Genomic DNA, 16959 nt, shown 5'->3' on the forward strand with positions numbered 1-16959 from the left:
TTGTGGCTCAGTGGTAGCACTCTCGTCTCTGAGTCAGTGGATTCACTCTAGGGACTTCAACACACTCCAGGAATTTGAATACATAATCTAGGTTGACACTCCAGTGCAGTACTGAGGAAGTGCTGCACTGTTGGAGGCGCCGTCTTTCAGATGAGACATTAAATCGAGGCACCGTCTGCTCTTTCAGGACGAAAAAGATCCCATGGCACTATTTCGAAGAAGAGCAGAGCTCTCCCCGCGGTGTCCTGCTCAATATTTAGCCCACAACCAACATTACTAAAACAGATCGTCTGATCATTATCATAATGCGGCTCGTGGGGTCTTGCTGTGTCCAAATTGGCTTCTGCCTTTTCTATATTGCAACAGTGACTACACTTCAAAAGTACTTCATTGTCTGTAAAGCACTTTGGGGCATCCTGAAGTCGTGAAAGGCACTATATAAATGCAAATCTTTCTTTCTTTTCCCTAATGTCCACCACACTTACTCTTTAGCCAGCCACTTGGAATCGTTGAAAGCAGTCCAGGTATAGCTGCCCTCCTATTATTCCTCTCACTTGTTGAGAACCACTTGATTTTCACTTGGCAAATCCTCAATGTCAGAGCATGGTTTAGAAACTTATGGGGGTAATTATATACACCAGCCTCGTCTTGTCAAGTATATGTGCAGTACACGGAAACACCAACCTAGATCAAATTTGAACCAGAAAAACAGCCCATTTTCCTTCAATGCTCAAAATAAATTTGCACAAATACAGATCATGTGTTAAAAGAAATCTGTGTAGGCATTTTTGTTTCATTTTTTTTTTAAAAAGTAGATCTATTCTCAGCTGTGGCTCAGTGGCTAGCACTCTCACCTCTGAGTCAGAAGGTTGTGGGTTCCACTCCAGAGACTTGAGCATAAAAATCTAGGCTGACACTCCAGTCTAGCACTGAGGGAGTGCTGCACTGTCGGAGATGCCGTCTTTCGGATGAGATGTTAAACCGAGGCCCCGTCTGCCCCCTCAGGACAAAAAAGATCCCATGGCACTATTTCAAAGAGCAGGGGAGTTCTCCCTGGTGTCCCGCCAATGCTTAGCCCTCAATCAATGTCACTAAAACAGATTATCTGGTCTTTATCACATTGCTGCTTGTGGGAGCTTGCTGTGCACAAATCGACTGCCGCGTTTCCTACATTACAACAATGACTACACTTCAAAAGTACTTCATTGGCTGTAAAGCGCTTTGGGATGTCCGGATGTTGTGAAAGGTGCTATATAAATGCAAGTCTTTCTCTTTCATGTACAGAAAAATTTATTTCCCAAGATATAAATACAGTTTCTAATTCATTTCACTGGCTCCCTGGTGGCCAAGTGAATTTATCCATCGAGTACCTGAGCCACGCAGACAATAAGAGTCTCAGGCTCAGTCAGTCAGGGTGGCAGTACGAGTGCTGCAATTGCCTAAATTCTGATCTTAGCAAATCCATGTACCAGAATGCAGAAATTCAGGGTGTGCAGCTCATTCTGCACTAAAACATTCCACTGGTACCACAGCCAGAAATTACTCTTTCATTTTTTCTCTTAAGAGCTAGAAGGACAACACATAACCACAGATCCAGATGCCACTCTTCAAAAGACAAAGAAAAAGACCATCAGCATTAAAATTCAAAACCAGTTTTCCCTGGATTGGTTGCTTTTATTTTTTTAACTTTGTACTTCTGCCCAAAATTATGAGAATTCCTCGAAATGCAGATAACATTTTCCAAGAATATATACTGCAGCTTCAATATCAAAGGAAAGAACAGGAAACTTGAACTAGGAAATGTCCAACAGATTGACTACCTTAACTTTCAGTAACCAATGGGCCAATAAAACCAATGCAGTCACTGTGCTCCAAGTAACTAATGGTTTTAAGGCAGGTTGGGCATAGTCATCGTTGCTACAGTCAGTCACTTTACAGATTCCAATGGGCTATTTAACAACTTTAAAGTTATTTTTGGATAATGTTCTGGTTAAGCATCCCACTTTATAAATTTTACCACAACACCCTAAATTATGAATAAAGCATTACATTTATTATTAACCTATAGTACACATAATTTTAGGAAGACAGAAGCAAACATAGTCAACTGGACCAATATACAACAATCTCGTCATCTCAGACAAAAGAAGCCAAAACAAAATTTCCTCTTTTTCAAAAAAAAATGGAAACTTTAGAATTGTATATTAAGTTCAGAAATTGAAAAAGAAACCCATTTTAAATGATTACTCAGGATTATAGTTTCAATTAAAAAAAATTCAGAAATACTTCCTTCAAATTTGCACTAATCAAAGATCTTGTCTAATTGACTAGTCTTTCACGATGTTGTTTTCAAGTGAAATAGAAGATTTGCTAGAAGCATACACCTTGGAATTAAGGGACAGATTTAATACGGACCATGTCTACACCAGCAGTTAACTACTTTTCCATTGGCCAGTGTTTCTTCCAAGCACCTCCAGGATAGCACGAGAGGGTAGACAGTATAGTGTTCAGTTCTTGTACAGAAAGAAAACATTATCTGATCTTAATCCTTGTTGAATGGTTTTGCTAAATATATTGTTCCTCTTAGGTTCTTCGTCAAGTTTGGACTGCTGATGTCATTTAATAAACAAAACATAAACACCCATGACAAGGCAAGTCAGTGCCACTGGTACATGAAGCCTCGTTCCTATTACTGCAGCTGTAAGGAAACATTGTTTTATTTAGTAATCATTCATTTTTTTCTTTACAAATACAATAAATCTAAACACATGGCAATTTAAAATATCATGTTCAGGATCATCTCAAATCCCTTTGGTGAGGTGTCCCAATGTAATGATGTTCCAACATGTGGCACGGATGGGTAGTATTTGGGTTCATGGCTGTGCTTTACCACACAAATAATTCTCAATCTCTGCTATGCCATGGGGAGAGGCACAAGAGGACCTTGGGTGTTTCATCACAAAGTGGCAGGAAAGATTGGTGGGAGTCACAACGGGTTACTCCACCCGCCCTCTAATGGTCTGCTCAGAGGGACATTGCCCTTCTCCTTGTCTGAGAACTATATGGTGCAAAGAAGATCTAAAGTCAGTAAAAAAAAATTAAAATATTGCTGGTCTGGGGAAAAGGTCAAATTCCAATTTAATTTTTTTTTAAAGATGATTTTAGTCAATGATTATTTAAATCACATTCCTTGTTCTTTTGTACAACAGTAATTTGTTAACCAATACTGACTAGTTTTAATACTCAATATGTCATACAAATCAAAAGTCACTATGGGTGTTCTATAATTTCTCTCCAAGGATAATAGTGATTTTACCATATTTTAAACCAGATTAAAGTTTCTGTTCATCAAATCTAGTATGCATATTGGTTTACCTTTGTAAAATACGCCCCATACCCCTTTCTTTTCGGAAAGTAACCATTTATTTACTCGTGGAACTTTCTTTAAGTATGCACAGGTGCATATGAAAAGCAAGCCAAAAACCAGGAGCCCATCGAAAGAATATACTGCAAAACATGAGGAAATTTGGTTAAAACTGAAAGAGGCTTATACAATGCATTTAAGGTACATTCTTTAGATGTTAGCAAATTATATAAAATCTGTATAATGTATATTTGACAGCATTATAATATGAATTCTCATACACGAGTAGGCTGCTTTTACGTATTAAGTTTGCAACACCTGAGGGTGTAAAAAAGCATCTAAAACAGCACACAGGATGCCGCCTCACTCTTTTATTAATGCTGCTGACTTGTAACACTTGTTAACAGGCAAAAGCACAAGTGAGGCACCTTGAAGAATGATATCTTGGTACAGGAAACTTTGGTTTATCCGGAGGTTGTATGTCCGGAATACTCGATCTAACGGCAAAAATCAGGAGCCGTTTTCGATAAGTTTTTTTTAGTTCTCGTTCTTTTCCCCCCCCCCCCCAGTCAGGCACTGCAAGGTCTGTAGCTATAGCAACAGCTTCAGCTCGAGACACTTGCAGCTGCAGCCGACTCTTTAGAAGCTGTTGCTAAGCAACAGTGTTTGTTGTCAGATACGGAGATGAAAACCTCCGTATGCTTCAACATTAACTTTGTATCTCCGGCAGTTTTGATAGATTGGCAACAGCTCGGTCCCGTCGGTGCCGGATATCACAAAGTTTCCTGTAATACTGGCTGGGTTATAACTGCCTGAGGCAATGTTGCTTCAGGCTTCAGAGGAAACTGAAGTGCCAGGTAAATGTGCCCACTTCACCAATTGCACAAATAAAAATATTTATAGGTTTGAGACGCAGGCCTGAGGCAAAAGGGCTATGCATCATAGTGGTAATGAGATTTTTTATAAAGTCTATTTAATAATATAAAACGGTATGTCTGGGATGCATTTCCTCTCCGTTACACTTAAATTTCCATGTACAGTAATACTTCAAACAAGCGTAAAGATACAAAGGCAGTCATTTAAAATGTACAAAGAAAATTTCCAGGAAGAGAAAATTCCAGAGCCTGCAGCCTTTCAATTGACCTTAGGAATCACACTTAAAAAAAAAAGACAAAGCCAGGGCTGAAATCCAATTAAGCTCAGAATGAACTCACCCAGTCTTTATTAACAGCAATTAGACTGTGTGGTCTTAAAAGAATACAGTCAAGATTCCTGTGGGAGGTTACTGCTAGAGGTTGGCTCCTAGTTTTATTTATTTTTCTCTGCCATTTATGAGGAGGAACAAACGTATGGTTTAAAAAAAAGTGTATGTCAAGAGTTCTTGCTCAGTGATTTAAGAATACTGTCACTGTAGGATTTGGCTGCCTATTACCCTCTAAATCAGGGGTGGTGTATGATACGATGGAATAACTTGTCATGTAGTAATGTAATGAGCTAAAGTTATTAACTCTGTCAAAGGTGTTGAAAATGAAAAAATATTTCAAATTATCAGGCATTAGCAGTTCTGTACCAACTTTTTAATTTAAAAAGGGCAACTATGCCATTTGGTGAATTGGTCAGTAGGAGCAGGAAGCTAGTCTAAGCCGTCAGTGACAGTGCAAAACATGGTTGTGGATACAAACCAGCTACACTGTATTCAAAGAAGTCTAACAATTAATTATCGATGCAAAATGCACTGTCGAGCAGGAGCTTTTGTTATAGTTGTGCTCGTGAAGGCTAGGTTGACTTGTTTTCTGGTATTTATTGTTTTACATTGCTAGCTGATCACCTATGGGATGCTTACGGTAAATCAGATTACATGTTGAATTATAACAACAGCTGTACTATAACGTGTAATGCACAATGTATTAACAGCCTGCTAAAGTGGAACTATGTTTAAGATAGCCTGTGCCTTTATGGCCAGAAAGACTTATTGCATAAATAAACACAGCCTGTGGATATTCAGAGTTTTACTGCTGTGTGATTAGGGAACTTTTCACAAGGTGTTTGCCACTATCTAAGCATCCAACATTTTAAGATTTGTTTTGTAACTGAGTGTGCATGCTAGACCTAATGGCCTGGATTTTGTGGTAAGAATATTTAGGAGTAAATCGGACAACAACTTCTGGCATCCACACACGCGCAGTTAAATGTGGAAATCAGGAAGTTTGCTGTCCGAGTTACTCTGCTCCCCCACAAGCTTCACTACCCCGGTACCATTTCAGGCGTGAATTTGCGGTACTTACTCACTAGATACCCACCAAACTCACCAGAAAAAGTTAGGGCTTGTCCTTTCAAGTGCAAGTGAATTTTTAACACCGTGGTAAGTCTTAATTACTGCCAAACAACCTCTCTGGCACTGAAAATTTACTTTTAAAAGCGTTGAGTGTCATTCCTTCAGATTTTAATTATTGTTGGAGATTTTTTTTTTTTTTTTTTATAAATTAAAAAAAAAATTCCTTTCTGTCTCTTTTATCTCTCTCTTAATCCCAGCTTTCTTTCCCTCTCTATTTAGCTTTCTGTACATTTGACATTGAATTAAATATTCTAACTTACACTTCCTGGCTTAGACGGCGTGTCTTCCTTGCCCTGTTCACACAGGTCCCAGATCCCCTGTAGAGGGTGCCGCCTTGATTTCGCTCTCTAATCACTGCAAGTACCATGCAAAAGCCCACAGAAAGCCACTGACCGCAAAATCCGGGGCATTGCATTATCCTAGCAAATTTCTCATGACTGCTGCTCAAAGTCAGGGCTGTTGTGCTATGTAGAACACAATGTGTTACTTTTCAGCAGCTGTATGTCTCTGTAGGGCTACAAAGTCTAATTGATAAATAAATACTGAGTAAGTGCATTCAAAGGTGACTTAAAAAGGTGCAAACATTGTCCAGTATATTGCTTTGTTCCTGCAGTTGCTCTGTAAAATCCAAATGTTACCTGTGATTTATCATCATTTCCCCCCGCCCCGCCCACAGTGTGACCTGCAAATTTCTATTAAACAGTGTGTGACATCTGAAGTGTGAGACAGGAAGTGTGCACCTAAGTAAATAACATTTCTATAATAATATAGGTTGCTATTGGCAGATCTCATGGTAATTTGCATCAATGCTAGGACTGTTGCTTTTTACAATCTTTATTTAATGGCCTGGATGTAGGCATTGGGGGAACGGTCCACAAGTTTGCAGATGATACAAAGATTTCTAAGATTGTTTGTTAGGATTGTAGAGAAGAAAAAAAAACACTGCAGAGCTTGATGCGATAGGAGAAGTGAAGAGACATTAAGAGGTATTCAAAACGAGACGAGATGGTGATAGGACTAGTGGAGACAAAAGATGGCTCTAGATTAGGTGTGAAATGTTCTGGCAGAATGAGAGACAGCTGCCATGTGGGAGAGAGAAAAAAAGGGGGGGGGGAAAAGGGCCAAAACAAAGATGTGGATAAAATATAAGCAAAAATGTAATGGGGGCCGGGGTTATGATCTGAAATTGTTGAACTCGATATTGAGTCCGGAAGGCTGTAAAGTGCCTAATCGGAAGATGAGGTGCTGTTCCTCGAGTTTACGTTGAGCTTCCGTGGAACAATGCAAGAGCCCGAGTACAGTGAGGTCTGAGTGGGAATGGGGCGGTGAATTAAAGTGACAGGCGACCGGAAGCTCGGGGTCCCCCTTGCGGACTGAACGGAGGTGTTCCGCAAAGCGGTCACCCAATCTGCGTTTGGTCTCCCCAATGTAGAGGAGACCGCATCGTGAGCAGCGAATACAGTATACTAGATTGCAAAAAGTACAAGTAAATCGCTGTTTCACCTGGAAGGGGTGTTTGGGGCCCTGGACAGTGGGAAGGGGGGAGGTATAAGGGCAGGTGTTACATCTCCTGCGCTTGCACGGGAAGGTGCCGGGCGAAGGGGAAGGGGTGCTGGGCGTGATAGAGGAGTGGACTAGGGTGTCTCGGAGGGAGCGGTCCCTACGGAATGCTGAAAGGGGAGGGGAGGGGAAGATGCGTTTGGTGGTGGGATCACTTTGGAGGTGGCGGAAATGGCAGCGGATGATCCGTTGGTGGGGTGAAAGGTGAGGACAAGGGGAACCCTATCGTGGTTCCGGGAGGGAGGGGCAGAGGTGAGGGCAGAAGTGCGGGAGATAGAACGGACACGGTCGAGGGCTGTGTCAACCACAGTAGATGGAAATCCTCGGTTGCGGAAAAAGGAAGACATGTCGGAAGCACTGGTGTGGAAGGTGGCATCGTCGGAGCAGATGCAGCGGAGACGGAGAAACTGGGAGAATGGAATTAAGTCCTTACAGGAGGCGGGGTGGGAGGAAGTGTAGTCCAGGTAGCTGTGGGCTTGTAGTGAATGTTGGTCAATAACCTATCACCAGAGATGGAGACGGAGAAGTCGAGGAAGGGAAGGGAAGAGTTGGAGATGGACCATGTGAAGGTGAGGGAAGGGTGGAAATTGGAGGCAAAGTGAACGAAATTGTCTAGTTCAGGGCGAGAGCAGGAAACGGCACCGATATAGTCATCAATGTACCGGAAGAAGTGGTGAGGGAGGGGATCCGAGTAGGACTGGAACAAAGTGTTCCACATATCCCACGAAAAGGCAGGCATAGCTAGGACCCATGCGGGTACCCATAGCAACACCTTTGATTTGGAGGAAATGAGTGGAGTCAAAGGAGAAGTTGTTCAATGTGAGAACAAGTTCAGCCAGGCGGAGGAGGGTAGTGGTGGATGGGGACTGGTCGGGCCTCTGTTCAAGGAAGAATCGGAGCGCCTTCAGGCCATCCTGGTGGGGGATGGAGGTGTAGAGGGATTGTATGTCCATGGTGAAAAGGAAGCGGTTGGGGCCAGGAAACTGGAAACTGTTAAAGTGGCGGAGGACGTCCGAAGAGTCGCGGATGTAGGTGGGAAGAGACTGGACAAGGGGAGAAAAGATAAGAGTCGAGATAGGAAGAGATAAGTTCGGTGGGGCAAGAACAGGCTGAAACGATGGGTCTACCAGGGCAGTCCTGTTTGTGGATCTTGGGAAGGAGGTAGAAGTGGGCTGTGCGGGGTTGGGGAACTATGAGGTTGGTGGCCGCGGTGGGGGGGGGGGGGGGGGGGGGAAATCGCCAGAGGAGATGAGGTCAGTAACAGTCTTGGAAACGGTGGTTTGATGTTCGGTAGTAGGGTCATGGTCCAGGTGGAGGTAGGAGGAAGTGTCGGAGATTTGGCGTTCAGCTTCCGCTAGGTAGAGGTCGGTGTGCCAAACAACAGCACCACCCTTGTCAGCAGGTTTAATGACAATGTCAGGGTTGGATCTAAGAGAATGGAGTGCTGCAAGTTCAGAGGGAGGTAGGTTGGAGTGAGTGAGGGGAGCAGAGAAATTGAGATGGCCGATGTCACGGCAGCAGTTAGCGATGAAAAGATCTAGAGAGGGTAAGAGGCCAGGGGGAGGGGTCCAGGTAGAATGGGAATTCTGAAAGCGGGAGAAAGGGTCAGCCGTGCGGGGGGGGGGGAAGACTCCTGGCCAGAGAAGTGGGCACGGAGACGAAGGCGGCGGAAAAAGAGCTCAACATCGTGCCGAGCTCGAAATTCATTGAGGTGGGGGCGTAAGGGGATGAAGCTCAGGCCTTTGCTGAGGACTGATCGTTCAGGGTCAGAGAGTGGAAGGTCAGAGGGGATAGTGAAAACGCGGCAGGGGGTGAGATTGGGAGAAGGGGGGTCAGAGGAAAGTGAAGGGGAAGAAGGTTCCGGAGGGGCGTTGGTGTTCAAGAGTTGCTGAAGCTTGCGATCCTTGACATCGGAAAGGAAGAAAAAAAGTTTTTTGTTGAAGCGTAGTGTTATGCATGCGGGCAGGACCAACACAAAGTATACTTACAACCTACAAGGTACAGAACTGAAGTCTGTTGAGAAAGAAAAGATCAGTGTTATAGTACACAATTCTCTAAAGGTTCATGATCAGTACCGTGAAGCGATAGCCAAAGCAAATAGGGTATTAGATTGCATTGCCAGGACAATTCTATGTAAAATCAAACACATCATTTTGTCGTTGCATAAAACTTGTCAGGCCTCACTTAGAATACTGAGTCCAGTTTTGTCCCCTCACATGGTGGGTGATATAAAGGCTTTGGAAAAGATTCAGAACAAGGTTACAAGAATGATAGAGAGCTTAAAACACAGACAGCACTGCATATAAAAAGGTAGCTGGAATACTAAGTAAAATTAATAATTGTCAAAATGGTCTGCGGGGCTAGTTTTGATTACCTAAGGGGGTTTGGAGAGGAATTTTTCAGATTTATTTTTCCCTAAATTGGCTTCGGGTTTAAAAAGTTTTTTTTTGCCCCTCAGGAGAGAACAGGGGTTGGTGGGTGGGGGTTGTCGTGAATCAGGTTGCTTAAGGCATTTCAATGGACCAGCTGGTCTTCCGCTGTCCATTGTTTGCATTGGGTCATATGTTCCTTAAACAGTACATCACCTAAATTCCTAAGTAAACACTGGGTCATTTCAGTCAAAGGTTAATGGTGCATCAGGCTAGCAGTCAAAACCCTGGCTTTGTTTATTGAAGCTCAATTAAGAGTCAGCAAGCAATGTGGCTCCACTATTTTGTGTTCTTAGAGTTTTTCTGCTCCTTGTAAATTATTGCCTTTGGCTCTTTATACTTTTCAAAATTTTTTGATGCTTTAGACAGTGTGAGATATTTGAAATGTGAACAGAGAAACTGAGCACATACATAAAGGTTTTATAATATTACAGATCAACCCATCTCAATTTAAAAGAAATCTTTATTCCTAAGGTTATGCTGCAAGTACATTTATGGTGGAACACGCGTCACTTAGAAAAAAAAATGTATCAAAGCAGATGTGATCTGAAAATAGTATCACATGGTCTGAGTAAAGCAGCACATGGAACCTATGTGCACACACCTCTTTTTACTGGCATTAGTTTACACAAAGTCCTGATAATCAGCGGCAAATTTTTCTCTGATCAACATGAAAATCTTGTCACAATTACCAATTCTTTTGTATGAACATCACAAAGTCATAGAATGTACTCACCATTAGCACGGACAGCAATCGTCAGCACAAAACCAGTAATAAAAACGCGAGATTACAAATAACATACCATAGTTGATTTCAACACTGTAACCAGGATCTCTTTCGGAATGAGTTGGTTCCAGTTGACACACCCGACTATGGCAGGTCAATCCACTGTGGCTGACTCAATAATCCCAGAGGGGCAGGTAGGGTTAACCTTTCAGGTTGATGACCTTTCATTAGACGAAACATCGACCCAAGACGTTAACCCCATCTTCCTCCCCACATGGAGCCTATTTTGGAGTTGACCAATGAGGGAGACATTGGGTTGCTCCATTATCAACAGAGAAAACTATTCTACAAGTGGCCCTTTGAGCACAGGCACAACTAATACAATGATTTAAACAAAGTCCCAAACAAAAAAATCTAAATCATAATGTTATCTAGTGTCAACCAGACACTCGATTCCCTGCGGTGCCCACTGATGGCAGGAGACCTGACCTGTTGAGTGTTTCCAGCATTTTCTGTTTTATTTCAGATTTCCAGCATCTGCAGTATTTTGCTTTCCGTATTCCAATACTTGAGCCAACCTGATCTGCAATTCTCCAGGGGACTGTTGATGATTTACCAAACAGCCTGAGTCACTGAAAGGGGCCTGGAGGTGTAAACTAGTCACTGGAGGCTTAGACTCCATCCATTCAGCTCTAAGTAATTCTGCAATCTGGTATTTAAACCGCTGGGGTAATGCTAGATAATATGCACCACTAGGTGCAAGCAGACTGACCATTAAGTTGCATGGCTTTAGTCTGTTAAACTTCAACAGCATTCTTTGCACATTCAGGCCCCTAAATTGTTGCAATCACGGTGTGTTCCTACAGGGAAGAAACATAGAACATAGAAAAATAGGAGCAGGAGTAGGCCATTCGGCCCTTCGAGCCTGCTCCGCCATTCAATATGATCATGGCTGATCCTCTATCTCAATACCATATTCCCGCTCTCTCCCCATACCCCTGGATACCTTTTGTCTCTAGAAATCTATATCTCCTTCTTAAATATATTGGCCTCCACAGCCTTCTGTGTTGGTGAATTCCACTGGTTCACCACTGAGTGAAGAAATTTCTCCTCATCTCAGTCCTAAATGTCCTACCCCTTATCCTGAGACTGTGAGGGGAAACATCCTCCCTGCATCCAGTCTGGCTAGCCCTGTCAGAATTTTATACGTTTCAATGAGATCCCCTCTCATTCTTCTAAACTCTAGTGAATACAGGCCTAGTCGACCCAATCTCTCCTCATACGACAGTCCTGCCATCCCAGGAATCAGTCTGGTGAACCTTCGCTGCACTCCCTCTATGGCAAGTATATCCTTTCTTAGGTAAGGAGACCAAAACTACACAAGTACTCCAGGTGTGGTCTCACCAAGGCCCTGTATAACTGTAGCAAGACATCCTTTCTCCTGTACTCAAATCCTCTTGCAATGAAGGCCAACATACCATTTGCCTTCCTAACTGCTTGCTGCACCTGCATGTTTGCTTTCAGTGACTGGTGTACAAGAACACCCAGGTCCCTTTGTACATCAACATTTCCCAATCTATCACCATTTACAGGAAACTTTCGATTTACCGGCACCTAAATAACCGGAAATCTCGGTTAACCGGCAAAATTCAGGAGTAGTTTCAGGTAAGTTTTACTTCATATTGTACTTGACTTCCTCGATCTGTTGCTGTGCAAGGGTGTGGCTGCAGCTGTTGCTAAGCTAGAGACGCTTGGAACTTGTGGCCATTGTTCTGAACCTGTTGCTAAGCAACAGGGTTTGTTGCTTTATACGGAGCTCTCAGCTCTCCGTATCTTTTACTATAGCTTTCGGTTATCTGGAATTTTTGATGAACCGGCACCACATCGGTCCCGGATAAAAAAAAGTTTCCTGTAAATAACACTCTACCTTTCTGTTTTTCCTACCGAAGTGGTTAACTTCGCATTTATCCACGTTATACTGCATCTGCCATGTTTTTTGCCCACTAACTCAACTTGTCTAAATCGCCATGATGCCTCTTTGCATCCTCCTCACAACACACATAGAAACAGACACGATAGGAGCAGGAGTAGGCCATTCGGCCCCTCGAGCCTGTTCCACCATTTAATGAGATCATGGCTGATCATCCAAATTCAGTACCCTGTCACTGCTTTCGCCCCATATCCCTTTAGCCTTAAGAAATATATCTAACTCCTTCTTGAATATATTTAATGAATTGGCCTCAACTGCCTTCTGTGGTAGAGAATTCCACAGGTTCACCACTCTCTGGGTGAAGAAATTCCTCCTCATCTCTGTCCTAAATGGCTTACCCCTTATCTTTAGACTGTGACCCCTGGTTCTGGACTCCCCAGTCATCGGGAACATCCTTCCTGCATCTAGTCTGTCTAGTCCTGTTAGAATTTTATAAGTTTCAATGAGATTCCCTCTCATTCTTCTAAACTCCAGCGAGTACAAGCCCAATCGACCCAATCTCTCTTCATACGTAATTCCTGCCATCCCAGATACCAGTCTGGTGAATCTTCGCTGCACTCTCTCCATGGCAAGAACATCCTTCTTCAGATAAGGTGACCAAAACTGCACACAATACTCAAGGTGTGGTCTCGCCAAGGCCCTGTACAACTGCAGCAAGACATCCTTGCTCCTGTACTCTAATCCTCTCGCTATGAAGGCCAACATACCATTTGCCTTCTTAACCGCCTGCTGCACCTGCATGCTTACCTTCAGCGACTGGTGCACAAGGACACCCAGGTCTCGTTGCACTTCCCCTTTTCCCAATCTATTGCCGTTCAGATAATAATCTGTCTTCCTGTTTTTGCCACCGAAGTGGATAACCTCACATTTATCCACATTATACTGCATTTGCCATGCATCTGCCCAAATCATACTGGAGTTTCTCTGCATCCTCCTCACAGCACACATGCCCACCCAGCTTTGTGCCGTCTGCAAACTTGGAGATATTACATCTAGTTCCCTCGTCTAGATCATTTATATATATATATTGTGAATAGCTGGGGTCCTAGCACCGATCCCTGCGGTACCCCACTAGTCACTGCCTGCCACTCGGAAAAAGACCCGTTTATTCCAACTCATTGCTTCCCGTCTGCCAACCAGTTCTCTATCCAAGTCAGTACCTTGCCCCCAATCCTGTGTGTTTTAACTTTGCACGCTAATCTCTTATGCAGGACCTTATCGAAAGCCTTGTGAAAGTCCAAATACACCACATCCACTGGTTCTCCCTTATCTATTCTACCAGGTACATCCTCAAAAAATTCCAGTAGATTAATCAAGCACAAATTACCATTTGTAAATCCATGTTGACTTTGTCCGATCCCGTCAGTTTTCCAAGTGCTCTGCTATTACATCTTTCATAATGGACTCTAGCATTTTCCCCACTACCGATGTCAGACTTACCGGTCTATAATTCCCCGTTTTCTCTCTACCACCTTTTTTAAATAGTGGGGTTACATTAGCTACCCTCCAATCCACAGGAACTGTTCCAGAGTCTATAGAATTTTGGAAGATGACCAGCAATGCATCTACTATTTCTAGGGCCACTTCCTTTAGTACCCTAGGATGTAGATTATCAGGCCCTGGGGATTTATCGGCCTTCAATCCCGTCAATTTCCCTAACACCATTTCCCTACAAATACGGATTTCATTCAATTCCTCCCTCTCATTAGACCCTATGTTCCCCGACATCCCACCTAGTTTCGTGTCATCACAAACTTGGAAATGTTACATTTGGTTCCCTCATCCAAATCATTGATATATATTGTGAATAGCTGGGGCCCCAAGCACTGATCCCTGCAGTACCCCACTAGTCACCACCTGCCACCCCCAAAAAGACCCATTTATTCCTACTCTGTTTCCTGTCTGTTACCCAATTTTCAATCCATGACAGTATATTACCCCCAATCCCATGTGCTTTACTTTTGCACACTAACCTCTTATGTGGGACTTCATCAAAGGCCTTCTGAAAATCCAAATACACCATATCCACTGGTTCTCCCTTATCTATTCTACCAGTTACATCCTCAAAAAACTCCAGTAGGTTTGTCAAACACAATTTCTCTTTCATGAATCCATGTTGACTTTGTCTAATCCAATTGATATTTTCTAAGTGCCCTGTTATCACATCCATAGAAGCATAGCATAGAAGATAGGAGCAGGAGTAGGCCATTCGGCCCCTCGAGCCTGCTCCGCCATTCAATGAGATCATGGCTGATCATCCAAATTCAGAACCCTGTCCCTGCCTTCTCCCCATATCCCTTTAGCCTTAAGAAATATATCTAACTCCTTCTTGAATATATTTAATGAATTGGTCTCAACTGCCTTCTGTGGTAGAGAGTTCCACAGGTTCACCACTCTCTGGGTGAAGAAATTCCTCCTCATCTCTGTCCTAAATGGCTTACCCCTTATCTTTAGACTGTGACCCCTGGTTCTGGACTCCCCGGCCATCGCGAACATCCTTCCTGCATTTAGTCTGTCTAGTCCTGTTAGAATTTTATAAGTTTCAATGAGATCCCCTCTCATTCTTCTAAACTCCAGCAAGTATAAGCCCAATCGACCCAATCTCTCCTCATACGTCATTCCTGCCATCCCAGGTATCAGTCTGGTGAATCTTCGCTGCACTCTCTCCATGGCAAGAACATCCTTCCTCAGATAAGGCGACCAAAACTGCACACAATACTCAAGATGTGGTCTCACCAAGGCCCTGTACAACTGCAGCAAGACATCCTTGTTCCTGTACTCAAATCCTCTCGCTACAAAGGCCAACATACCATTTGCCTTCTTAACCACCTGCTGCACCTGCATACATACCTTCAGCGACTGGTGCACAAGGACACCCAGGTCTCGTTGCACTTCCCCTTCTCCCAATCTATTGCCGTTCAGATAATAATCTGCCTTCCTGTTTTTGCCACCAAAGCGGATAACCTCGCATTTATCCACATTATACTGCATCTGCCATACATCTGCCCAATCACGTAACCTGTCCAAATCATACTGGAGTTTCTCGGCATCCTCCTCACAGCACTCACGCCCACCTAGCTTTGTGTCGTTTGCAAAGTTGGAAATATTACATCTAGTTCCCTCGTCTAGATCATTAATATACATTGTGAATAGCTGGGGTCCTAGGACCGATCCCTGCGATACCCCACTAGTCACTGCCTGCCACTCGGAAAAAGACCCGTTTATTCCAACTCTTTGCTTCCTGTCTGCCAACCAGTTCTCTATCCAAGTCGGTACCTTGCCCCCAATCCCGTGTGCTTTAACTTTACACGCTAATCTTTTATGCGGGACTTTATCAAAAGCCTTCTGAAAGTCCAAATACACCACATCCACTGGTTCTCCCTTATCTATTTTACCAGTTACATCCTCAAAAAATCCTTTATAATAGACTCTAGCATTTTCCCTACTATTTTCCCAGAAGACTGTACACTCCATATCAGACAAAATTAACCTATGTGGATTTCTCAATCGTTTCATTTGGAGCTTCTGCAGCATAGTGTTGAGTTTCAGTGCTTGTCAAACATTTACTTGACCCAAAATAACTGCAACCTAATCCTCGTAGGATAATAGTCAGGCATGCCTCACGATTGACTCTCAATTCAGGGGATTATTTGCATTATGGAGATGAAACACACAGATCCTTGCTAGCAGTTAGATTATCAAGAAGGGTGACTGGGCAGGAAAAGAAGTCATTCAATCACTAACCTCATGCACAGGAGGTGTGTGTGTGTGCCTCTTCTGGTTAAGGAGCCTACCAACACTCACTGGACTGAGACAAACAATGGCCATTGAGAGGAGTGCTTGGCATCCATGGCATTGCACCCCAACACAACTGCAAACCTATTGAAGGAAACTGGCTGAAATCTGAGACAGACTCAGGCAGCTCTGCGCTCAACAGAGTAGGAGGGGGCGGGTTGATGATGGTTCAACTGCAACCTAACTTGACAGCAGCGCTCTTCCTGCGCAGCGATTGGCGAAGAAAACAATCGGCCGGAAGCAGCTGCTCGCCGATTGGAGGTCACCGCTGCCAATCAGCCGGCGTCGCGCGCTTCCTCAATCAAGTTTGCCTGCCTCGCGGCGCGCTGCAGACCCCGAGCGAAACCGCCAAGCCGGGGACGAGCGACCGTCACAGCGGACCGGCGGGGTAGACTCCCCGCCAGGGAAACCAGCGGCTCAGCCCGCAGCCGATACCACCAGCTTCCCCCCTCCCTCGCCGCTACCCAGCCCCATCCGAGGCCTAACTCTCCCGGGTAGCCACGTCTTCAGAGAAAAAAAAAAGCCACCCGGCTGGGCTCGTCGCCCGTCCAGCGGCGTTTCCGCAGGGCCGTCGATGGCTGAGGTGGAGAATTACCGTTGGTCATGGCGGCGGCCCGAATCCTCCGTCGCGCGCTGTCCCTCCTTCCCCCCCCCCCCCGCTCCTTTATGACGCGTTCATGATCCGGCTCGTGCCTCCCAGACCCGAGGTAAACACACACACAGGGAGAAGTAATCGAGGCCGGGCGGCATCGGCGCATC

General features: G+C 44.1%; 1 protein-coding gene across 3 annotated transcripts; it reads right to left on the reverse strand.

Moving 5' to 3' along the window:
* Nucleotides 1–1636: 1636 nt before the first annotated feature.
* Nucleotides 1637–16902, reverse strand: tmem167b (transmembrane protein 167B). Of its 3 annotated transcripts, none has more exons than XM_086011362.1 (4): nt 16796–16820; nt 9255–9272; nt 3376–3507; nt 1637–2698 (listed from the first exon to the last, which is right to left on the reverse strand). In XM_086011362.1, the coding sequence occupies exons 1-4, from the start codon at nt 16803–16805 to the stop codon at nt 2616–2618; spliced, it is 243 nt and encodes an 80-aa protein (XP_085867488.1). In that variant the 5' UTR covers nt 16806–16820; the 3' UTR covers nt 1637–2615. The 3 variants fall into 3 exon arrangements, with proteins under 3 accessions (XP_085867488.1, XP_085867490.1, XP_085867489.1); XM_086011364.1 differs by lacking the exon at nt 16796–16820 and adding an exon at nt 16150–16336 and having other exon boundaries at nt 9248–9272; XM_086011363.1 differs by lacking the exon at nt 9255–9272 and having other exon boundaries at nt 16796–16902.
* Nucleotides 16903–16959: the final 57 nt, after the last annotated feature.

The sequence above is a fragment of the Somniosus microcephalus genome, chromosome 18 (assembly GCF_052327205.1).
Source record: "Somniosus microcephalus isolate GS21.2 chromosome 18, FLI_Smic_1.0, whole genome shotgun sequence".
Taxonomy (NCBI): Eukaryota; Metazoa; Chordata; class Chondrichthyes; order Squaliformes; family Somniosidae; genus Somniosus; species Somniosus microcephalus.

Bases quoted from the DNA above. Each gene is read 5' to 3' on its own strand.
- tmem167b (XM_086011364.1), bottom strand. From the start codon at position 16,233: ATGGCCATTGTTTGTCTCAGTCCAGTGAGTGTTGGTAGGCTCCTTAAC. The intron at 3,508-9,247 runs GTAAGTATACTT...CATGTTTTGCAG, and splicing joins AGTTCTGTACCTTGTAGGTT to TATATTCTTTCGATGGGCTC. The intron at 2,699-3,375 runs GTAAACCAATAT...GTTTCCTTACAG, and splicing joins ATGGGGCGTATTTTACAAAG to CTGCAGTAATAGGAACGAGG.